Raw genomic sequence first — 24,428 nt, 5'->3', positions numbered from 1 at the left:
AGGCAATAGGGCAGGGAAGGAAGCCACACCAGAGGAAGTGCTGGGGAGGAACCACTGACCTCAGACTTAATCGTAAGTACCTACGGAACCTGTCATTCATACATGAAACAGGGACATAGAGAGAGGTTGAAGCAACCTGCTCCAGGTCTCCAATACACCAGACCGAAGGGACAACTCATCGGGACCCTGCGCAAGCGCACTGCTGGGCCTCAGCTAGGCCTTGCCTAGAGCAATGAAAATTCCAGCCTCAACGTCCAGGACGGCACCGTTGGTGCCTCCATTTTTTTCCTTCCCGGTGTCTCTTCGGGAACTTCAATGGCTCGCACCATGCTTGGCGCGCAGCGCTCCATCCAGGGCTGGGGAACCGGAAAGGGAGTGGCCTCCCGGCCCTGCCCTCCTAGTGGATCTCTACCAGCCCTTCCCACCCGGCATCCCAGAGCCAAAGCGTCTTGGGAGGAAGGAGGCTGCACCCTAGCCCTGCCTCCCCCGGGCTTGCTGGCGGACCCTGGCTGCCCCCTGTGCCTGGAGGCCACCCTCCAGGCCGCGTTGAGGTCCCCCGCGCCGGGAAGGCGGGCAGCCACGCGCTGCCCGAGCCTGCGAGGCGCGGTGGGCGGTTGGCCGGCCGCTGGCTGCTACCAGTCGCGAGTCCCCGAGGCCCTGCGTCGGGTGCCTGGCCGAAGGGTCCCCTCCTCTCCGGGCATCTTCCCCTTTGCGTCGTCGGTAGCCTGGTCCTGGCTCAGTGGGACTGTCCCTGGACGCGCGGGGCAGCTCGGCGCCAACCGTAGACATGAGTTCGACTCCGGGGCTGCCCACTCCGGGGGCCTCCCTGGCCCTGCGGGTGTCCTTCGTGGACGTGCATCCCGAGGTGATCCCGGTGCAGCTGTGGGGACTGGTGGGCCAGCGGCGGGAAGAGTACGTGCGGCTGAGCCGGGAGATCCAGGAGGCCGCAGCCACGCGCGGCCCGTGGGCCCTGGGTGGGGCCTCGGCCTCGCCGGGAGAGCTGTGCCTGGTGCAGGTGGGGCTCATGTGGCACCGCTGCCGCGTGGTCAGCCGCCAGGCGCAGGACAGCCGCGTCTTCCTGCTGGATGAGGGCCGCACCATCACGGCGGGCGCGGGCTCCCTGGCCCCGGGGCGCAGCGAGTTCTTCCACCTGCCCTCTGAGGTGCTGGGCTGTGTGCTGGCCGGCCTGGTGCCCGCGGGCGGCGGTGGCACCGGCGGCGGCGAACCCCAGCACTGGTCCCCTAGCGCTGTGGACTTCCTTAGCAACCTGCAGGGTAAGGAGGTGCACGGACGGGTCCTGGACGTGCTGCTCCTCCATCGCCTGGTGCTGCTGGAGGTGCCCATGGTGTCTCAGCAGATGGAGGAACTGGGCCTGGCCAGGCAGGTGCCCGACAGTCTCTTCTGTTCCCTGCTCAAACGTTACCTGACTGCGACTGGGCTGGGCTGCTCCGGAGCTCCGGTTCTCCCGCGAGCCGCCCCCAAACAAGAGCATCCTGGCTTGGATTACTTCTATCCCCATTTGCAGCTGGGAGTGACGGAGCCTGTGGTCGTAACCCAAGTGTGCCATCCCCACCGCATTCACTGCCAGCTGCGGAGCCTCTCGCAGGAGATCCACCGCCTCTCTGAGAGCATGGCCCAGGTCTATCAGACGTCCACGGAGATAGAGGATGATAGTGCCACCTGGGAGGAGAGGGAGGAGAGCCCAGACAAGCCGGGGTCCCCCTGTGCCTCCTGTGGCTTAGATGGACAGTGGTACCGGGCTCTCTTGCTTGAGACTTTCAGGCCTCAGCGCTGTGCCCAGGTGCTTCACGTCGATTACGGAAGAAAAGAGTTAGTGAGCTGCAGCAGCCTTCGCTACTTGCTGCCTGAGTATTTTCGAATGCCCGTGGTGACCTACCCTTGTGCTCTGTATGGACTCTGGGACTGTGGGAGAGGCTGGTCTCGGTCACAAGTAGGCGATTTGAAAGCTCTGATCCTGGGCCAAGCGTTGAATGCAAAGATTGAATTTTACTGTTCTTTTGAGCACATGTATTATGTGACCCTGTATGGGGAAGATGGAATTAATCTCAACAGCGTGTTCGGAGTACAGTCCTGTTGCTTGGCTGACCGATTTCTTCAGAGCCAGGGCATAGAGGAGGAAGAGGAGGACGACGCCGACATGGAACTGACATTTCAGTCTCAGTCCCCGGCTGAGGAGATGGAGGAGGAAGTTTCCCTCCCAACCTTAAGATCCATCAGGTTGAAGATGAACGCCTTCTATGATGCCCAGGTGGAGTTTGTTAAGAGCCCTTCTGAGTTCTGGATTCGCCTCAGGAAGCACAAGAACACCTTCAGCAAGCTGCTGAAGAGAATGTGCGGCTTCTACTCTTCTGCTAGTAAGCTGGACGGTGTTGTTCTGAAACCTGAACCCGAGGACGTCTGCTGTGTCAAATGGAAAGAGAATGGCTACTACCGGGCCATGGTCACCCGCTTAGACGGCAAGAGCGTGGATGTGTTCCTGGTAGATCGGGGCAGTTCCGAGAACGTGGACTGGGGTGATGTCAGGATGTTGCTGCCTCAGTTTAGGCAGCTACCGATATTGGCTCTGAAGTGCTCTCTGGCTGACATCTGGCCTTTGGGGAAAGCTTGGAGCCAGGAAGCAATTTCATTTTTTAAAAAGACAGTGCTCCACAAAGAATTAGTGGTCCACATTCTTGATAAGCAGGATCATCAATACGTCATAGAGATTCTTGATGAGTCCAGAACAGGGGAGGAAAACATCAGCAAAGTCATCGCTCAAGCTGGATATGCCAAGTACCAGGAATTTGAAACAAAAGAAAGCGTGAGACTCAGTGCCCACTCCCCGGGGCATGTGTCAAGTCATTCTATTGCAGACACTAGCAAAATATCTTCTACCAAGAAGGTGGAAGGAGAACAGAAAGACGATAAAACTGTATCCCTCCCAGAAGCTTTGGCCGACACAGGAAGCCTTTTGAATGTTCCCTCCGGACAGGCTGGACAGGACAAAGAGAAGGGAGCAGCTGATTCTTCTCTCCCTAGGCTGAATTTCCTGGAAAGGAAGCCAGACTGCAGCGGTAAAGGAGGGCTGGAAGTGGGCAGTACGATCGAAGTCAAGGTGTCTCACATCGAAAGCCCTGGCTCCTTCTGGTGCCAGCTGACGGGGGACGCACAGGAATTCAGAACTCTGATGCGCGATATTGAAGACTACTGCAAACGTGAGCCGGCTCCCTACGAAGGGGACACACGCGCCTGTCTGGCCAAGCGACCAGCGAGCAGAAGGTGGTCCAGGGCCCTGATTAGCGGCGCCCAGTCCTTGGAGCACATCAGAGTGGTATTTGTAGACTATGGAGACCAGGACGTGGTATCTATGAAGAACATACTCTCGGTTAGTGACGCGTTTCTCAAGGTTAGAGTGCAGGCGTTCCGGTGCAGTCTGTATAATTTAATTCAGCCCACGGGTGACAATCCCTTTGTTTGGGATGACAAGGCGGTACAGGCCTTTAGCGGGTTTATAGATAACGCCTGGCAGAATAACTTAGAATTAAAATGCACCATCTTTGCGTTGGCATCCAGGCATGACGAAGAGTGGTTCAGTGTTGTGGACTTGCTAACGCCCTTTCAGAGTGCCTGCCATTTTTTGGTAGAGAAGAGACTGGCGAGGCCTGTAAAGCTCCAGAAGCCTTTGGAACCCTCTGTTGAGCTACATTCTTACTACTATTCTACACATGACCTAAAAATCGGAAGTGAAGAGTTGGTGTACGTAACACATGTGGAGGACCCTTGGACATTTTATTGCCAGCTAGCAAGAAATACCAATACTTTAGAACAATTGTCATACAACATTATGCAGCTAATTAAAGCCTTGCTGAACTTAAAAGCATCCACCTTGATCCCTGGGACGCTGTGCCTTGCCAAATATACTGATGGAAACTGGTATAGGGGAATAATAATAGAAAAAGAGCCGTATAAAGTCTTCTTTGTTGACTTTGGGAACACTTACATAGCAAGTGATCATCTGCTCCCGATCCCTCGAGACGCCTACGATGTTTTACTTTTACCCATGCAAGCTGTTAAATGTTCATTATCTGACATTCCTCATCATATGCCAGAAGAAGTTCCAGCATGGTTTCAGGAGACTGTGTTAGATAAGTCATTGAAGGCTTTAGTCGTAGCAAAAGACCCAGATGGGAGACTGATTATAGAGCTCTATGATGAAGGTATCCAAATTAATGCTAGTATTAATGAGAAGCTAGGGCTCCTTGGTTACAAAAGCAGTGCAAGAAAAAAAGACAAGGAGAAGGAAATAATCCTCTGCATGACCGAAACCCTTGAAGATAAGAATGAGAACGTGAAGTTTTCATGTACAGAGTATTTGAGTAGTTTGGGAGAGAGCAAATCACACAGTGAAGAGATGATGGGGGAATCGTGCAGACCCAAGATCAGCCCAGCACGTAAGGAGCTCAAATATTTACAGGGCTCGAGGAAGGCTAACCGAGGCACACATCAGGACTCTGTGGGAAACAAGAATGATGGAGGGTTTCCATCAGCAAGAGAAAAAAAAGAAGATCTGTTTGCCAACTCACCTGTGAGTGCCTCCAAACTCGACCCCACCCTTCCTGACAGAAGAATGGGGGAACCTGGCAGCAAAGATGTGCCTCCTCCCAAGTTCTGTGAATTCCCACAAAAGACAATAGCCCCTGGCTTTAAGACCTCCATCTATGTCTCGCATATTAATGACCTTTCCGATTTTTACATCCAGCTGATAGAAGATGAAGCTGAGATCAATCATCTTTCAGAGAGATTAAATGATGTCAGAACAAGACCCCAGTGCCACACAGGTCCACCTTGGCAAAGTGGCGATGTGATCTGTGCCATTTTCCCGGAAGATAACTTATGGTACCGAGCAGCGGTCCTGGAACAACAGCCCAATGACCTTCTCTCGGTGCAGTTTATAGATTATGGCAACATGTCTGTGGTCCACACCAGCAGAACAGGTAAGCTTGGCCCTGCCGAGGCTATGTTACCAGCACTGTGCCTCCATTGCTCCTTAAGGGGGTTTGGGGTACCTGATGTAGTAAGCTGTAAGGAAATGGTGGGCTACTTTTCCCAAAGGACGGATGAGGCTCGGATAAGATGTGAATTTGTTAAATTCCAAGGCATCTGGGAAGTGATTCTCTCGGATGAGCATGGAGTCATCGCTGAAGAGCTGATTAGCAGGTTTCCATTCAGTGAAAAGTCCCAAATGGGGCTTACCACCCACATCACCAAAGGGGACTGTTCAAAGTCTACCCACAAACCCAACATTGACACTTCCGTGTTTCTGAACTGGTACAATCCCAAAATGAAGTTGATAAGAGCCTATGCCACCGTGATAGACGGACCTCAATACTTTTGGTGTCAGTTTGCCAATTCTGAGAAGCTGCAGTATTTGGAAACTGAGTTTCACAGTGTGGCAAAGCAGCTCGCAGAACCCGGAAGCTGTATGCAGTGTCCCCAAATCGGAGATCTGTGTATCATGAAGTACCGAAAAGATGGACATTATTACAGAGCCCTCATCATCAAGATAAGTGAAGATCACCTCGTGTCGGTCCGGCTTGTGGACTTCGGGAACGTGGAGGACGGTGTGGACCCCAAAGCGCTTCGGAGCATCCCACCCGAACTCCTGTCGGTCCCCATGCAAGCGTTCCCATGCTGCCTTTCTGGGTTCCCTGTCTCTGGCGGCGCGTGCCCCCAAGAGGGAAAGGATTACTTTTATAAGATAGTTACAGAAGGCGTATTGGAAATAACAGTATTGGACATCAGAAGGGACTTTTGTGACATTCCCTTAGCAGTTGTGGAGCTGAGAAGCAAAGGCGAGAGCCTCAGTGAGAAGATGAGGAAATATGCTAAGATGGGTGCTCCCAAGAGTGACCTGCACTATGAGAAGCAGGGCCCGGAGAGGAAGGGAGGCCTCGGGCCCGCCAGTCCCGACCCGGGCCTCAAGAAACCAAGTCATAAAATGGCACAAGAGAAGCCCTTGTATGTGGAAGCCCGGGCAGGCGAGCTCTCGGAGAGACTTGAAAAGGATTTAAACATTGTAACCAAGCCAAGCAAACTCTACGAACCTAGCACCCGGAACATTTTTGAAGCTCTGGAGAACTCCCGCAAAGGTAAAATGGGTCCCGAGAGGCTGGAAGGTACCATGGATTACCATATTGTGGACAGAGCCAAGTTTGAGGATAACTACCCCATTGCAGGGCTTAACCCAATAATGTCCCACGCTAGTGAGCCGAAAGAGTTACTGGAACTGAATTCACTAGAGATTCCACTCTCCCCCGATGACGATGACGAATGCAAAGAATTCTTGGAACTGGAATCCATTGAGTTGCAGCACTCCCCTGTTGGGGAGGAAGAGAAAGAGGAGCTGGGACTGGGGCCTCCCCTGGCTCCCCTGTCCCCGGGCAGTGAGGCCCGGGCCCTGGAGCCCTTTATGGTGGAGCTTCCCCTGGACTGCGAGGCCGAGAAGCCGCTGGACCTCGAACTCCCCACGCCCCAGCTGTCTCTGGAGGACAGTCTGAGTCCTTTGTCGGCCACCGACAGTCCCAACAGTCCCGAGGCCGGGGGTGCCGAGGAGGATGAGGAGGACGAGGAGGAGGAGGAGGGGAGAAAGCCGAGCTGCAAGGGCTCCTCTGATGATGGCCACAGCATGTCGCCGCTCCTCCACCACGGGAAGAGCGGAGATTCCCCCACGCGTGATGACACGAACCTATCTGAAGAGGAGTTTCCACGCTTTGAGAACAGAGATGACGCTGCCTCGTTGGCACCTTTGTTCTCTGAGGAGGAAGCCAGAGACGGAAGGAAGTGTGAGAGCGCTGTACCAGGTATGTTGAAACTTGAAGTCTTTCCGTGGTTCTTGTTTTTTGATTTTTTGGTTGTTTTTGTTTGTTTGTTTGTTTGTTTTTAAGGGGGGGGGTCGAGATAGCTATTGTGTGAGGTACAGTTTTTATGAAAGGTTAATGTAAGGAAGGCATTCAGATTTGAATTTTATGAAGGGCATTTGATTTTTGTTTTGATTTTAGAGAGTCTGTCTATACCCCTGACTAACCTAGAATTCGTGCCCCTTCTGGCTCACCTCCTGGGTGCTGGCACGGCATGCCTATGCCATTGTGCCCCAGTAGGAAGGACATTTTGAAGCATGGAAACACAGTTGTAAACTCAGTGTGGGATAATGCTAAATGGAATGACAGAATATTAATTTTATGTTTAAAAATAAAATGACCAAGGGGCTGGAAGTTGAGCAGTTAAGAATACGTACTGCTTTTGCAGAGGACCCAGGTTCGGTTCCCAGCAGCCACCTGGTGGCTCATGCCATACAAATCTCCAGTTGCAGGGGATCCGCCTGCCTTTGCTCACTTCCACATGCACATAAACGAAATACTTTAAAAAATAAGCAAAATGACTAAAGTCTGTGTCTTAAAAAGGACAATCCCATGTAAACTGTAAGGAATTGTATGTTAAAGTCAAGACAGTAAATGTCTTGTTAAGTTTTAAAAACATGGCCTTCCCTTAGTCAAGGATGCCTGTAAATAAATTTATAGTGGAGATTACTTTGCCTGTTGCTTTTCTCCTGAACTTAATTGTGTAATATATCGATTTTGCCATTCATTTAGAAATCTTTAAACAAAAATTAGATGTAGGGAGCTTCTGTTAATCAAAAAAGTCAGTGGTTAGAGAAACCTCGGAGTGCACTCAATAAATATTGACCTTGTTACTTGCTATTTTCTTTGCTTCTTAAAAAAGATTTTAAGAAAGCAACAAAAGTCCCATGATTATTATTAGTTTAAATAATAAAAGCAACCTTCTGGAAAACCAGTACACATTCTTCACTTCTGAACCATCTCTCTAGCCCCAAGAAAATAAAAAAAAAAAAAAAATTAAAGTCGTATTAAATGGTTACCTCTCTTCACTTTTTGTGATCAATTTGGGGCTTTTCAAATGTCTATATTTGTGTTGTTGAATTTGAACCATGATACAAAAATGGAGAAAGTAACAGTACAAGGAGAATGAAAAATCACAGATTCTTTCTACTAAGAACTGTTCAGTGCTAACACCATGGCGCTCTCTCCTCTGGCCATGGTTTAGTTCCTGTGTACATTTGCTGCAAACAACTTAAAAACCAGATGCATACTATAATGCCACACAGAATGGAAGCCTGTGCTCTAAGCCCTGAAAGCCTGTTCATCAGTTAGTAATGCACAGTGCCCTCGCAGAAGACCCAAGCTCGATTCCCAACACCCACAGCAAACATCTCCCAACCACCTGTAACTCCAGGTCTAAGAGATCCAATACCCTCCCTCTTCTGGCCTCTGGGTAACCACGCGTGTGCACATATGCACACACAGATCCAAATATAAATGAAAATCTAATCTTTTAAGATATGTTCAGAATGGGTGAGAATCTTTGCCAGATATATTTCATATAGATAGCTAACTTTAGAAGTAGACAAAGATCTTTAAAAATTAAGCATTAAAAAATACCCACAAAATTTTCTAATCAACAGCTTGGCCAATTGACTGAGTAGACAATTCTCAAGAGACACAAAACATTTTTTAACACATTTCACATTCTTGGCCATCAGGGAAAATGCAATTGAAAGTACTTTGAAATTCCTTATTCCAGAAAGATGGCTGTCATCAGGAAACACATGACAGCCAATGTTGGCTGAGATGAATGGGGAGACTCTATACATTGCTAGTGGGGGTGTAAACCGGCATAGCCACTGTAGAAATTGATATGAGGATTTCTCGAAAAGTTAAAAATAGAATTGTCCTAAGTTACAGCCATCCTCGGGCATATACCCAAGGGGCTCCTAAGTCCTCCCACACAGTCTTGCTGTCTTGGTTAGAGTTTCATGATAAAACACCACGACCAAAAGCAACTCGGAGAGGAAAAGTGTTTACTTTGTTTTATAGCTTGTCATCCATCATCCAGGGAAGTCATGGCCGGAACCTCCAGCCAGGAGCTGATCCAGAGGCTACAGAGGAGTGCTGCTTACTGGCTTGCTCCCCATGGCTTGCTCACCAGCCCAGGGGTGGCATCACCCGCAATGGGCTGGGCCCTCTCACATCACCAGTCAAGGAAATAGACACAGGTTTGCCCACAGGCAGATCTTATGGAGGCGTTTTCTCAGCTGGGAGTCCCTCTTAGCAAATTACTCTAGCTTGTGTTGACATAAAACTAGCCAGCAGACCTGCTTATCCATGTTTATTGCTGCATTATTCACAAATAGCTATGAATGAGTCAACCTGGATGTCCAGCAGTAGACATGTGGTAAATAGACTCAATGGGATTGTATTTAGCCACAGAGAAAAGTGAAAGCATGACATTTGCAGGAAACTGGATGGAACTGGAGAATATTATGTTAAGCTAAATAGCCCAGACTCAAAAAGAAAAATACCTTGTATTTTTTTTCACGTGCGTATCCAAGACTTTAATTTCCATATGTGTGTGTATGGTAGGGTATAGACTATGAAACTACAACACTTTCACTGGTAGTGACAGCACCAGCTTTTAGTAGTAATTTTAAGCATTAGAGGTCATATTTAATGGTGGTTTTTGGTTTTATTATGTGTGTGATGTGGTTAGGATTATATGGATTCAGAACCCCATATACATACATATATACATATGTATGAAATATATATTTTATACATAATATAATTGAGGAAAAAGATTACATAGAAACTATACTACTATATGACTTGCATGTTACTGATTAAGGACATACAAGGACAGGAAACTTAGACTTAGACTAGGAAAGAGCTTCTCCTGCGTGTCTCACACTAAGGTGCTAGGCTATGCACACTGAGTCTTCCTGTATTCAATTTAGCAGTCCAGCTCCAGAACACCTACACTCTGAAAGGCTTCTCTGTTGGATCGAAATGTGTTGTGTGGTCAAGCCTAAGGAACACGTGGTCTAAGTGTGAGATTCTGGAAGTAACCGAAGAAGGAACAAGGGTAAGCGAGAGGGAAGGACTTTGTTTCAAGGGGTGCTTGCTGTATGTAAGAGCTTTACTAATGTCACCAGACTGCCAAAGAGTCCAGGGAGCTATTTGTTTGTCCCTGTTTATTAGTCCCTACTCAGTTCTCCTGGCAACTTGATGAAGCTTGTGAGAATCAAAGTCTACCACACTTTTTAACGTAAACACTGGTAGGGACTTAAGAGTTTATTGTGGTATTATTTTGTTTTGTTTTCTGCAGTCTGGAAGACCAGATATTCTAGAATCGCTGGCCTGTTCTTTAAATTCGATATTCCTGGGCCTTGCCCTGACTTACCAAGTCTGAATTTCTGGAGGTGGGATTCAAGAATGTACATTTTTACACCGTTACGACTGGATAGCTGGGGCTGGAGAGATGGCTCAGTGGTTAAGAGTGTTTATGCTCTTGTAGAGGAACCCAGCTGGGTTCCCAGCACTCCATCAGGCAGCTCACAACCACCGATGGAGCAGGCGCCCTCTTGTGGCCTGAGTTGGTCCTGCTTGTATGTGGTGCACATACAGAGAAGCATACACACACAGGCAAAAATAAATCAACAAATTTTAAAATGGAAGAACCACTGTGTAGAATGTACATGAATTTCATTAACATTATGCAGGCAACACTCTGCAGAGTGTCTCTGTACTCTCCAGCCTTAGGCATTGCTTCTTAATATCTTGTACTATATATAATAGACATCAAAATAACTTTGCATACACAAATACACACACACACACACACACACACACACACACACAGGCTTTTGCTTTGGTGTATGTAATAAAGCAGCCCCATTTTCCCTTCATTCCATCCCATCCACCACTTGGTTTTTTTGTTTGGTTTTGTTTACTTTGTTTTTTGAGATGGGGTTTCTCTGTATAGCACTGGCTGGCTTCAAACTCAAGGATCTGCCTGCCTCTGCCTCCCAAGTGCTGGGATTAAAGGTGTGCACCCCCACACCTCGCTTACCACATAATTAATTCCAAATTCTCTTTAATGATTTCTATTAGCCATTTCCTCTTCTGAGAAACTCTCTGATATTATTGTGTAGATGTCTCTATAGCTTCAAACGCTACCCCCAAGAAAGAGCGGTGTGCCTGTCATCTACCTGAATGCTTGCACATGTAGAAGCAAACTTGGGGGGCAGCACTGTACAGACTACATTCCATTGTGCTTACCTGATTGTAGGGTTTTTCTATTAAATTTGGAACACTTGAGGTCTAAATTTTAATTATTTTTTTATCTGTTAACATACATATCAACATGTTTGTACTACTGAGTTTAAAGTATAGGGAAAAATTAATATAACCATTTTTTTTCTTTTGAGACAATGCCTCATGTAGCCCAAACTGGTCTGAAACTCTGTATGTAGCAAAAGGTTTCCTTGAATGGCTGAGCCTCTCGTCTCCACCTCCCACATGCTGGGATGACAGGCATGCGTCACCACACCTGGGGGGTTGAGCCTAGAGTTGTACATACAAGACAAGCACTTTACCAACAGAGCTGTGTCCCCAGCCCCTGGTGTAATTGTTTTTTACTGCTTTATTGTAAGGATTCCTGGGACATATCTATCGCCTACAGTGTGTGGAGCTTGCCTGTTTTTTTTTGGTTTGGGTTTTGTTTTTTACTAAGTGTTCTTTTTCTTCTTGTAGGTTTTGAACCTTTCAAATGGTGTAGAGGAGACAGTAAGCCCCGAGAATGTCTGGAATGGTATCCCCAAGGTAGATAAGAACCCCTCTGAGGTACGACTATGTAAGCATTAACTAATGAAAGCATTGTTCGTTTTTTCAAGATAGTTGGACAAGAACTTTTCAAGGCCCTTGTGTTAAGAAAAATGAAGGGGGAAAAAACTGTATCAACAACAGTTGAAAACATGAGTATCAAAATGTTTCTGGGATTGGAGGCCAAGCATCACTTTGAGCAAACTAGTCATTCATGGCTTACTCCTTGCTTTTTCACTTTGAAGTTAAAGAATGAAAAAGTGAGTCAGACGGTGCTGGCGCACGCCTTTAATCCCAGCCCTAGGGAGGCAGAGACAGAGGCAGGAGGATCTCTGAGTTTGAGGCTGGCCTGGTCTACAGAGTGAGTTCCAGGACAGCCAGGACTATACAGAGAAACCCTGTTTCAAAAACCAAAAAAAAAAAAAAAAAAAAAAAAAAAAAAAAAAAAAAAAAAAAAAAAAAGAAGAAAGAAAGAAAAAGTATTTGGTGTTGATACTTGTATGGTATATTTTTTTTGATGCAAAAAAATTCAAGACATAGGACAAAATTTAAAATGAAGTTGCTGGAGATCGCTCAGAGTTGAAGATCACTTGCTGCTCTTGCAGAGGACCTGAGTTGGGTTCCCAGCACCCACATTTGGCAGCTCATAACTGCATGCAACTCCAGCTCCAGGGGATCTGATGCCCTCTTCTGGCCCCCAAGGACACCTGTACTCATCCTGCACACACCCACACAGACACACATAAGCAAAAGAAATATTTTTAAAAATTTAAAAACAAAATAGTAGTAGCCCCTTACAGTCAACCCTCCACAGAGCCAAGCAGGCTGGTGCTTTGGTTCTGCAAACACAAGTGATGCTGCAGCCCAGGGCACTCAAGTCTGTAGAGGACTGTAATGGTGAGCAATCTCCACAGCCATCAGGATGTATCCCTGGGTGTTGAAGTTGGTGGTGTTTGGATGGTTGGATTTGAACTCCTTACTTCTGACAGCTCCAGTGCCTGGTCATCACTTGGCATCTGTCGATTGTCTTTTCCCTGGAGAAATGGTTCAGGTTTCTCTACTGGTTTGTGAGTCGAGTCATTCTGGGTTGTGTCCTGAGCATTTTGAATCTTATAAGACCCAGGTCCTGTAAATACCCCTGGAGAAGGCTGAGGTTTTCGTTTCAGTGATTGACAGAGGTTCCTGTTGTAAATTCCATCTGTCAGTGGCTGACGGTTCCCATGTCAGTTCAGGGTTCAAAGCCTGTGCCTTATTGCTCAGGTCTACTCGGCACTTCAGCCGAGACACCTGGTAGACAGGTGTGAGAGACTCCTGGGCGACTTCTGCCGAGCACAGCTCAGGGCGGTTCTTGGCCTTGGCTCGTTCTTGGTGTTGGGGTTAAGACTGAGCTTCCTCTCTGCCGAGTCACCTGTTGGATGTGGAGGGCATACATGCATGTGTATGTACAGGCACTCGGAGGACGGAGGAGGTCAGCCTCGTGTTCCCCAGGAGCCACCCACCCTGGTGGTGTGTGTTTGTTTTGAGACAGGGTCCCTCCTTGGGAACTGGGGCTCTTCAGTTTGGCTCTGCTGACCAGACAGCAAGCTTCAGGTGGCTGCCTCTCTCTGCCCCTGTCTACAAGGAAATTACAAGCATGCTCCTCCACACCCAGCTTTTCATAGGAATGTTATTGATCGAACTCGGGTCTGTAGTGAGTCTTTCTCTGTCCCGCTAACCAGCTCCCAAAGCACTACACAGACTGCTTACTTATGAAAGCTGGGCAGATAGCATAGGCTTGTTTCTAACTAGCCCTTGTAACTTAAATTAACCTATTTCTGTTAATTTCCGTGCTGACACATTGCTCTTGGCTTGTTACCTCTTCTCCTACATGTCATGCTTCCTCCACGTTTCCTCATAGCTCCCTTCTTCTTCTTCTTCTTCTTCTTCTCCTTCTCCTTCTCCTTCTCCTTCTCCTTCTCCTTCTCCTTCTCCTTCTCCTTCTCCTTCTCCTCCTCCTCCTCCTCCTCCTCCTCCTCCTCCTCCTCCTCCTCCTCCTCCTCCTCCTCCTTCTTCTTCTTCTTCTTCTTCTTCCTAGCATCCTGTGCCTGGAAATCCTGCCTGGCTGTTGGCTGTACAGCTTTTTATTAAACCAATCACAGTGACATATCTTCACACAAGCCTACCCTCAGTGCAGAGGCAGTCTAGGTGGAGGCAGGAAACTCCCACCTGCTGTGGGTCCCAGTTTTTCTCATTGTTGGTTCAACCTTTTACTCTTGACATTTGCATTCGCTTTATTTTCGTTGTGTCTGAAAGTGTCAGTTGTGATCAGGAGAGGAGAGAAGTTAGGGAGCTCACTCCATACTGGCTACCAGGGGAAAGCCATAAGCCGTGACTGTGAAAGCACTGAATTTCACTCTTTACCCCTCTTGTGGAACCACAACAGCCTGCCACAACTTTCCTCCATTTCTTTCCCCTTCTGGTTGGATCCAACTATGAATTTCGAAGAGTCCATACTCAAATATAGATATGTAGAATTCTACTTGGATAAAATGCCCTGTAGCAAGCAAAGCAGGGTGGGAGAACTTATTTAGGAATACCTAAATGGGACATTCAGCTAGGCAGTGGTGGTGCACACCTTTGATCCCAGCACTCGGGAGGCAGAGGCAGATGGATCTCTGTGAGTTTGAGGCCAGCCTTGTTTACAGAGTGAGTTCCAGGACAGCCAGAGCTACACAGAGAAACCCTGTCTCGAAAAAGCAAATGAAACAAACAAAGAACCTAAATGGGACATTCATAGATACAATTGCTGGTGGCATTAACTAGGCCAATTAGCAGATACTGAGAAACTACTTAGGAGAAAAGTGTCAACATTGTTTGATTTGGTTACTAATGGGACTTACATGGTCCTCTCTGTAATGTGAATGAGCTCAGATAATAGCCACTTACAAATGAGTATCCTGAGTCACTCAGCTGTGCATGACTTTAAGATACACACAGCCGTTAGTCTCTAGGTGTCTTTCTGATTTTTATAAAAGAATTTTTATCTGAATGATTAATTTTATCACAAAATGTCTTACTTGCACACAATGCTATTAACTATTGAAGAGACCATAGTCATTAGTAACATTAATAGTCTCACCATGAAGAGCAGCTATTTGAAGAGTGATGGCCCATTTCCGCGCCCCCCCACCTTTTTTTTTTTCAAAGCCTGGCTTGTATTTTTTCTTTTTTTCAGTCCCCTGAGAGTTTCATGCAATGTGGTTTGATCACAGTCACCCCCCTTTCCCCAGCTCTTCCCAAATCCACTCCCCTTCCCCGCCCACCCAACTTTGAATCCGTTTTGTTTTATCCCCTCAAGGCTGATTTGTGCTGCCCAGGTGTTCCTGGGTGTGTGGTTTTCCCTGGGGCATAGTTGACTTGGCAGAGGCTAGGCTCCCGAGAAAACTTTCTCCTCTTCTCCCACTTGTCACTGTCCCCCTGACTTGGGGTGGGCTTTAAGGTCCAGCACCCATCTCCGTGCTGGGTTTGGTCTAACTCAGGTCTGCATAGGGCTTGTGCATGCGGGCTTCAGGTTCTGAGCGCAGCTGCCCCGCTGTGTTCAGAACACACGTGTGATCGTGCACTGCCTTGGACTCTTACACTTTCTGCCCCCTCTTCTACAATGATCCCCGAGTTTGGAAGCAGGGGGTACGGTATGATGTTCCCTGTAGAGGCCAGATATACTGTACCTTCCCAGGCTGCCCTGCACTCCCTAAGTAATGGCGGATGACCTTGAACTTCTGATCCTCCGTCTCCCCCAAGGGCTGGGACTACAAGTGCACACTAGCACACCCGTTTTGTACACACGCCCTCTCCTCCCTTCATCGGACGAAGCTGCCAGGGTTGGGAGAGCATACATCCAGGAAAGGGTACTCCCCTGCCTGTGTGGAATGCTCTGGCAGAGATGTGCCAGGGAGGGAGAGCTTGGCAAACAGAAGACGTGTTTTTGATCCCAATCCCTGGCACTGAAAGCAAACCATGATAACTCATCAGGGGTGCATTTGCCCATTTGTCCTCCTCCGTGGCGAGGTTCTGATTCTAAACTACTGTGTTTACAACGTTAACGATGATAATAACTCCAAGGTTCCGTTTGCTAGGCTGGGTTCCAAACCGTGGGAAAGGACCTTCCCTTCGTGTCATCGGATGACACCACTCTCAAAGGTAACCTGGGTGTTTAAAACCACCATGTTCTTTGTCACCAGAATCTCCAAGTCCTAAAGACAGAATTACTTTAATCTCTCAAACGAAAGGGTCTGTCATCTTCAGTGGATGTCAGCAGAACCAGGTGGCGGCAGTAGTGGCGGTGGGAAAATGTTTAAATGTGGTTAATCAGGATCAAGGAGGTTTATTTGTTGAAATGTCAGAGGGAATTTGTTGGTGAATTGAAGAAATCTTGGAAGTTAACTTCCAAACTTGACAAGTTAATGTTGTAAAAGGCATGGAATTGTTTTCTCAGGGCAAGCAAGAGGGATCGATCAGTGAGCAGGTTAAGGCACTTACTGCCGTGCCTGAAGACGTGAGTTCAAACCTGGGGACCCACGTGATGAAAGGAGACCCTGTATTTGCCAACTGGCCTCTCCCCTTCACACACACATGTGCACGTCCCTGGTAGTCCTCCATCATCACACAGAACAATAAATATAATGTAAAAAGTAGGTACTTGCTCAGAACTAGTTTACTTACACATTGAAGTTTTCTGCCTGTTAATCCTTTGAAATTTCTTTCTTGACATTTCTCTTCATGACAAGATGCAGTTGGTTGGGTATTGCCAGAACTTCACATCTCTTTTTCATAAACAGTACACTGGTGGGTGGCTGTATGGCTCGGTAGGTATGTAGGCCCACTGCCAAGCCTTGCTGTCCTGGGTTCTATCCCTGGATCCCACATGATGCGTTCCAGTTGGCTTTCAATTGCTGTGATAAACACTATGACCAAAAGCAACTTGGGAGGAGAGTAATTTATTTGGGACAGGGCAATCACAGTCCATCATTGAGGAAATTCAGGGCAAGAACTCAGACAGGAACAGAGGCAGAAATTATGGAGGGATGCTGCTTACTGGCTTGCTCTCTAGTTCCTATTCAGCTGCTTTTCTTCTACCTCCCAGGACCACCTACCCAGGGCTGGTACCACCCACAGTAGGCTGAGTTCTTCCCCATGGATTATTACTCAAGAAAAAGCTCCACATGCTTGCCTGAAGACCTGTCTAATAGAGGCCTTTTCCCAGTTGGGTTCCTTCTGCCTGGATGGCCTAACTTGTGTTAAGTTAAAAACAAAAACAAAACCTAAAACCAACCACCTAACCAGTACATGGTCTAAGGAGGAACTGACACTTGACAAGTTGTCTCTACTTCCACATATCCCCATTGGAGGCGGGGGAGTACATAACACACACACACACACACACACACACACACACACACACACACACACACACACACACACACGATAAACTGAAAACAGAATAGGCCAACATGCTGGTTCTTAGAATCTCAGCACATTCAGAATGAAACCTGCACCCTGTGGCTGCAGTAGAATGTGAGAAAAAGCCAGGCTAATCCACAAACTGATTGACCACCTTGTTACCCTCATTCTAGAAAAATATGAAATTAGCCAGTTTCATAATGTCTTAAAAAATCGTTGGTACTAGGTACAGAGAGCTGGAGTATTAAAAAGAAGAAAACTCATTTCTTAAGAATGATTCTGGGTTCCTCTTAGGACACCCGCCTTCCTTCCTGCCCTGTTATCTCCATGCTTTCTCAGCTCAGACCTTTCTTGTGTTTCAGAGGAGGAATGTGGAGGTGACGCCGATTCGACTCTGCACGTATAGACACGGCCAGTCAGATGCTGCCTTTCACAAGCCACGTGGTCCCCAGACCAAACTCAAAGCTTGTGACTACTAGAAGTTGTGTTAGGGAGGACACTGATCTGTGACTGAAACAACAGATCTCAGGTTGACAAAGCAGCCTGTGTACTGCAGTTTAGAGGTGGCTGGGCTTGTCTTTTGGCCTGTAGTCTTCTTGTGTTTCTTTTCAGCCAGGATAATTTATTTTGCTAAACAATTTGCTAACGCATTACTATATTCATAAAAAGGGTATCTTTTCAATATATTGTTTATATTAAAATAGAAACCCCTAGGTTCACAGTGGGTGTGGCAGGGTGCCACAGTGCGGCACAGCTGTTAGCAAGATTTTCTGAACCGCTGTTTTGAGTTTGGAGCTTTGCCTCACCGGTCTACTCCATAGGTAGCTGCTGTTCTGTTCGAACTTGGAAATACACAAACGCAACACACGGTTTGAATAAAGGTTATCCTGCAGCTGTGGTAGTGTCGTTGATCTTCCGTCTCTCCTCTGAGGCGTGGGTAAGCCTGGTGCTGTCGAAACTTGGCTCTGACCTGGTTGTGGTGGCACACACCTTTAACCCCAGCACTCAAGAGACAGGGGTAACCCTCTCTCTTGCCAAATTGAGGACAACCTGGTCTACATATTAAGTTCCAGACCAGCCAGGGCTGCATAATGAGACCTTGTCAAAAAAAAAAGAAAAATCAGCCTTTACCTGTGAGTTACCCAGCTGCACAGGCACACGCACAGACCAGAAGATGCCTTTGCGAGAGCTCTACTTACCCCGTGTGGGTCCTGTGGATGAAACCCCGGTCATCAAGAGGGATGGTGGTGGCAGCCCCTTTCCCAGCTGAAACCTCTCATTGACCCCTGAGCTGGTCCTTTAAAGGCAGTTTCCCATTTTCATTATGAACTCTGGGGTGTATATTAATATTGTCTAGGTGTCATAGAGGGAAAAAAAGACTGAAGAAAAGTTGATTAATTTGCCTGTGGTCAGTTGAAAACTTTAAAGGACCTGATTAAAATTATATCCATCTGATTACAAAGCTCATACTTTGAAGAATGGTTTCCATGGGCTGTGCTCTGGAAAGTGTCCAGAGCCACATTTATGAGCTGTGTGCTACTTACGTGGTGTGTGACCTGGGCAGGCAGTGTACTGTCCTCAAGTTGTGATCTTCAACCATGCCATAGTGATAAAACCTTCTTGAAAGGTTAACATTGGGAAGAGGGATCTGGACAGACAGCTCAGCCATTAAGAGCACTGGCTGCTCTTCCAGAGGGCTCTGGTTTGGCTCCCAATATCCACAAGGCTGCCCATGGGTCTGTAACTCCAGGCCAGGGGATCCAGTGCCCTCTTCTGGCCTCTGTTGGCACTGCATGCACATGGTGCAGGGACATATGGGCAGGCTAACACTCATGCACATAAAAGTAAATCTTTTAAAAACTTTTTAAAGATTAGATTTTTAAAAAGTCACATAGAACATGAAAGGTGCTTGAAATGTGTAAAGCACTTTTCTCCTTTCCTGTGAGAAATGCCCAATGTGCTAGTTATTTTTTAAATTGTAGCTCATTGGATGTTTTTCCATCATTTTCCTCTTTTAAGCATCTGCATAAACCACAAACTTTTAAAAAAAGTTTAAAAAAAGTATTCTTGAATAAAAAAATCCTTTCAGCCACAACACTTAACCACTTCTAAAATAAAAAAGGTATGCCCAGTGTGAACAGGTTGAAAGTGTATGTATAGAAATATTATCAGCCCCTGCTGTCCCAGGGGAACAGTGAGAATTAAGCACCTTCAAGACTGGGAGCCCGGGCGGTGGTGGCAGCGCACGCCTTTAATCCCAGCACTCAGGAGGCAGAGCCAGGCGGATCTCTGTGAGTTCGAGGCCAGCCTGGGCTACCAAGTGAGTTCCAGGAAAGGTTCAAAGCTACACAGCGAAACCCTGTCTCGAAAAACCAAAAAAAAAAAAAAAAAAAAAAAAGACTGGGCATGGTGGCACATGCCTTCACCCTCAGCACTTCGGAGGCAAAGGAAGGTAGAACCGAGAGTTCAAAGCAAGCCTGGTCTACACGGAGAGTCCCAGGCTAGCCAGGCACACACAGCAAAGCATCAACATGTGGGTATGGTTGCAGTAAGTGGGAACGGAGAGGAAGTCACACTACAGAATGTGGAAGAGGGCAGAGAGATGGCTCAGCAGTTAGAGTGCACACAGTGCTTGCAGAGGACCAGAGTACGGTTCTCAGCACCCACGGGAGGCAGCTGACAACCGCCTGTATCTCCAGTTCCATGAAACGCAATGTCCTCTTCTGGCTCAACCAGCACCTGCACTGGTTGCAGATGAGTGTGCGTGCATACACGTGAGTGTGCGTGCATACACATGCGTGCGTGTGTGTGTGCACACACACACACAGAGTTCTTACAAAATAATTGAAGAAAAACATGGCTTTTTCTTGGGATAAATGTAATAGATAGTTTGGCTGACATAGAGAAATGTTATAAATTATCAAGAGGAGAAGAAGATGCGTCATTATGGCCAGAATACAAAAGCCTTCCATTTTGTGTTAAGGAATTTTATCTATTTAAAGACTGAATGGTTACCAGGGAGGCGATGTCCAATTTCTCAGTTTCAGTGACCGTGAACCACAAAGCCCTGAACGATGGCAAATCAGAGCATGGTTATCTACTAACTGGGCAAGAGAGGGATCAAGCCATAGCCAGGCTTGCAGATTAAAACTGACAACCCTTGTTCACACAGGCTGAGCCAAGCCACACACTGAAAAAACTGTAGAAGCAACCGGATGCCTAAAACAGGATATGTCCTTAACTACTGGACAGCCTCAATTCCTGTAGCCTCCAGGAAACTGACTCATTTTCTACCATTCTCAGGTGCAGACTTGTGTGTATACCTCTGAAGGGCTTGGGGGGATGAATCAGTGACTGAGGCATTTGCTGAGCAAGGGTTAGCACCTGAATTTGAAACCCTAGAGGCTAGGTCAAGTCAGGGCCAGCAGGACTCGTCTGTAATCCTGGTGCTCCTTGATGGGATAAGTGGCAGAGACCGAAGGGAGGGTCCCTGACAGTTGGGGGGCCAGTTAGCCTGGTATGTGGGACAGAGAACAGCAAGGAGAAACTGACTAGCAAGGTGGAAGGCAGGGCCTGATGCCCAAATGTCTTCTATCCTCCACATGTGTGCATGACATGTGCACGTGCATGCAACGCACACACAAACACATGCAGCCTCTCATGTGCACAGGCATAGTCCACACAAACTGTAATCAGATCCTTGTGTAAACTTCCACTTAGCTGTTAATCCTAACTATTATGTCATATAAATTGAAAACATCCCAAGTTGGCTGGGAATTTTGAAAATTTCCTTGTGTCCTTCACAGCCTTTGGGTAACTAGCTGCTGTTGTCAGCGGGGGATCCTTGGCCTGCCTCACACAGCTAACACCCACAGCATCTCTGTTTAGTCAACAGAACACATCAGAGATTAAAGTACTAAAAACCTAAAGCACCAACCTTCCCATGTCCCAGGTACTCTAAAAACCCCGCCCACGTCATGTTTCATAGTCAGCTGAGATCGGACAACATGACCAATCCTGCACCAGGACAATGGCTTTATGATCAGATTCATGTAAGTTTCTTAGCCCAGCCAAAAGTCAGAGAAATGCTACCAGATTCCACACAGACTCTCTCATGACTCAGACTCAAACTCAACCCTGCTGCTCAGAACAGAAAACCAAAGGCAGGATAATCTGTTTTTATTTTAAGTTTGGGAATCTTAGGGCATTTACAACATTTTCACTGCCATCGTTCCCATCAATAGACTTTTCTGTAAGTATAATATGGAAGCAGATTTTCTTTTAACACAAAGGACCAGCTTTGTAAAATTATGCTTTAGACTAGTAATGATTTTCATGTGCTCTACTCTATGTTCTTTACATGGGAAAAAATCTTAGTCTAGGCATCCATTCTATAACACACGTACACTTAAAAATGGTTATTTGGATAGGTACATTAGTCTATCTCTTCCATTCTCTCTCTCGCTCTCTCTCATTGTCACTCAATTTCAAAAGAAGACTGTAACCAGCTCTTCTAATTCTGGGTGTGTGATCCTGGAGAGCGCTGCAGAGCCGGGGACTGGGTGACTACATCAGAGGGTGGCCCAGGGATCAGATTCTTGTCATGTCCTTCCACCAGAGAGTCCCACTGATTGAAGTCTTTATGAAGTCCTATATATATATTTAAAAAATAATAATAAACGCTGTCAAGAATATTAAACAGTTGGGTGCCGCTAGGTGGCACCATAGAGTCACAAATTACACAGCAATCACCGTGTTAACAGAATGGTATTCTGTCTCAGGTTGCCAAGTTGCATTAGCAAAAGCATAACCTCCTGAGAGGCTTAGAGATAAGCAAGCTGACATCAGCATCCCTGACATGATACATATATACACATATACACATATTAAAGAATTCAAGGCAACATAAGTCACTTTTGAAATGTTTCTTTTTACATTAATGTACTGCTCTGCCTACTAAAAACCAAATGGGAACAGCTGCAGGAAGACTAAGACTGAGTGAATAGAAAATGGTTTTGTCCTGAGAAGCAAGCAGCTTGAGTCACAGAGGAAGGCTGTTTCTTACCTAGATGTTTCTGGAGGAAAGCTAAAGACGCTTTGTTGGTGAGGTCGATGGCTACACCGGAATCGATCTCTCCTTTCAACGTCAGCTTGTTTCCAATTATTTTGCCAGTCACAAAAGTAAAGTCGGCAAAATTCTGGTGCACTGAGCCCCTAAAAGAGAAAGGTATCTATAACTCCTGGCGCTTGAAAAAAAATTTTTTTTTCTGTTTTACAAAAGTCCAGAAATGATTCTGGCCCAGCTAGACAATCCTCTGCAAAACAAGGAAATAAAATGTGGAATCTGGCCGGGCGTTGGTGGCGCACGCCTTTAATCCCAGCACTCGGGAGGCAGAGCCAGGCGGATCTCTGTGAGTTCGAGGCCAGCCTGGGCTACCAAGTGAGCTCCAGGAAAGGTGCAAAGCTACACAGAGAAACCCTGTCTCGAAAAACCAAAAAAAAAAAAAAATGTGGAATCTGATGATTTTTGATGTATTTGAGGGTCAAAAGACATTCGTGTAAGGATGATAAAATACAATGCCTCTTCCTGGTAGGAAAAATAAACTGTGCCCTAGTTTACACTCCCTGCTATGATAGACACCACAACCAAAAGCCACTTGGGTTTAGCTGACTTTCAGATTGCATACAGTCCTTCACTGAGGGAAGTCGAGGCAAGAACAAGGCAGGAACCTAGAGGCAGGAACTGAAGCTGAGACCGGAAAGGCGTGCTGTTTACTGGTTTGCTCCCACAGCTTGCTCAACCTGCTTTCTTAGGGCACCAGGACCCAGGCAGGTAGGTGTGGCATCCTCCTAGGTGGGGCTGGGCCCTCCCACATCAATCCTTAATCCAGAAAATGCCCCCAAAGCCAAGCCTACAGGACCATCTGATGGAGGTGATATCTTAATTGAGACTCCCTCTTCCCAGGTGACTCCAGTTTGTATAAAGTTGACAAAAACTAACGGGCGTGATTTGTATCTTATTTTTAGGGGAAATAAATTGCAACCTTCCATTAACCAGACTACTTCTGAGAAGGTGGAATGTAGTATGTGTTAAAGAGTCTACCACCTACCCCGTCCCTTAACATACATAATATTTAATGCTAGTCAGAGCAGCGTAGAGGAGAGATTTTAAAAAGAACAGCCCCTGGATTTCATTGTAAGCAGCTTATACAGGGCACTGACTCAGCTCTCTAATGTATTAGTAGCAGCTTGCCATTGGCCAGGTCAGCCATTCCGAGGGTTTGTGTTCTCATGTTCTGCCTCTGGGATATCAGATGCTTCCTGTGTCTGTTGCACTTTTCTCTGTTTCCTGCACACTTGTGCCCTCCTTTCTGACCTGGCCACCCCATGTTGCTCCCTGGCTCTCTACTCTCCTCCCATGTACCGTAGGCATTCCTGGAGAGTCTCTTCTCCGAAAAGCGCTTCCCTCTTCGATCCCATCGACTCCAGTGGCTTCAACTACAACGCTGGGGAAATTTTGTACTTTCCCAATTTGGAGAATTTGCATCTCTACCTACATTTGTCTTGTTCGCAAGCTCCAATGCCAAGGTTAAAACACAGTATTGGACCAGCACCACTGAGGGAAACTCTCCCTCCTCATGAGGCTGTCCTTAGAAGCCAATCTTCGTTCTTCTATTATGCTATGTTCAACCAAGAGTCATCAGACCCCCTCCACCTCCTCCCTACATTCTAGGCAAAATGAGAGTCAGAGTCATAGAGAGCAAGTACAGATGGCATCATGAGAGAGCAGAGAGCAGAGTGTGGAGAAGGCTGAGACACAGTTGGAGCAGAGAAAGAAATGCATTATCCACAACACGGGGACATCTCCCGGGAGGGGAGGTTGTGTCAGCCGAAGATGGAGGATTGAGAGCCTTCAGTAACAATCAAGAAGATGCAGAGAGAAGGGTAGAGACCCAAAGAGGTGGGGGGGGGGGCTGGTCTGAGGCAGGGGCAGGCTTTTCTTCAGTGCATTGGTGAGGCCTTGGGCAGCTAGACTACAAGTGTCAGAGTGAGCAGAAGACCACGAGATTTTTTTTAAAAATTTTTTTTTATGGGCTGGAGAGATGGCTCAGTGGTTAAGAGCACTGGCTGCTCTTCCAGAGGTCCTGAGTTCAATTCCCAGCAACCACATGGTGGCTCACAGCCATCTGTAATGAGATCTGTCGCACGGGCAGATGGAGGCTTCGCCCGAGGGTTGAGTGCTCTGTAAGATTT

The 24,428-nt window shown here is 47.1% G+C and overlaps 2 protein-coding genes across 5 annotated transcripts in view; one reads left to right on the top strand and one right to left on the bottom strand.

Moving 5' to 3' along the window:
* Positions 1-619: 619 nt before the first annotated feature.
* On the top strand, positions 620-18,066 carry Tdrd6 (tudor domain containing 6). 4 transcript variants are annotated; one of them, XM_037199858.1, is made up of 5 exons: positions 620-6,860; positions 9,869-9,996; positions 11,667-11,735; positions 15,851-15,914; positions 17,537-18,066. In XM_037199858.1, exons 1-5 carry the CDS (start codon positions 788-790, stop codon positions 17,578-17,580), a joined length of 6,378 nt encoding a protein of 2,125 aa, XP_037055753.1. In that variant the 5' UTR covers positions 620-787; the 3' UTR covers positions 17,581-18,066. The 4 variants fall into 4 exon arrangements, with proteins under 4 accessions (XP_037055753.1, XP_037055751.1, XP_037055754.1 ...); XM_037199856.1 differs by having other exon boundaries at positions 11,667-11,756; XM_037199859.1 differs by lacking the exon at positions 17,537-18,066 and adding an exon at positions 16,210-16,408.
* Positions 18,067-21,336: 3,270 nt separating this feature from the next.
* Positions 21,337-24,428, bottom strand: part of Pla2g7 (phospholipase A2 group VII) — a 46,292-nt gene continuing 43,200 nt past the window's right edge. The window contains exons 11-12 of the mRNA XM_028890701.2: positions 22,240-22,388; positions 21,337-21,824 (exon numbers count right to left, since the gene is read on the bottom strand). Coding sequence (XP_028746534.1) covers positions 21,688-21,824; positions 22,240-22,388 — 286 coding nt within the window. The 3' untranslated portion in view covers positions 21,337-21,687. The remainder of the gene's footprint in view (positions 21,825-22,239; positions 22,389-24,428) is intronic.

This window comes from Peromyscus leucopus, chromosome 16_21 (genome assembly GCF_004664715.2).
Source record: "Peromyscus leucopus breed LL Stock chromosome 16_21, UCI_PerLeu_2.1, whole genome shotgun sequence".
Lineage (NCBI taxonomy): Eukaryota > Metazoa > Chordata > Mammalia > Rodentia > Cricetidae > Peromyscus > Peromyscus leucopus.
This window is presented reverse-complemented; position numbering and strand designations above follow the sequence as displayed.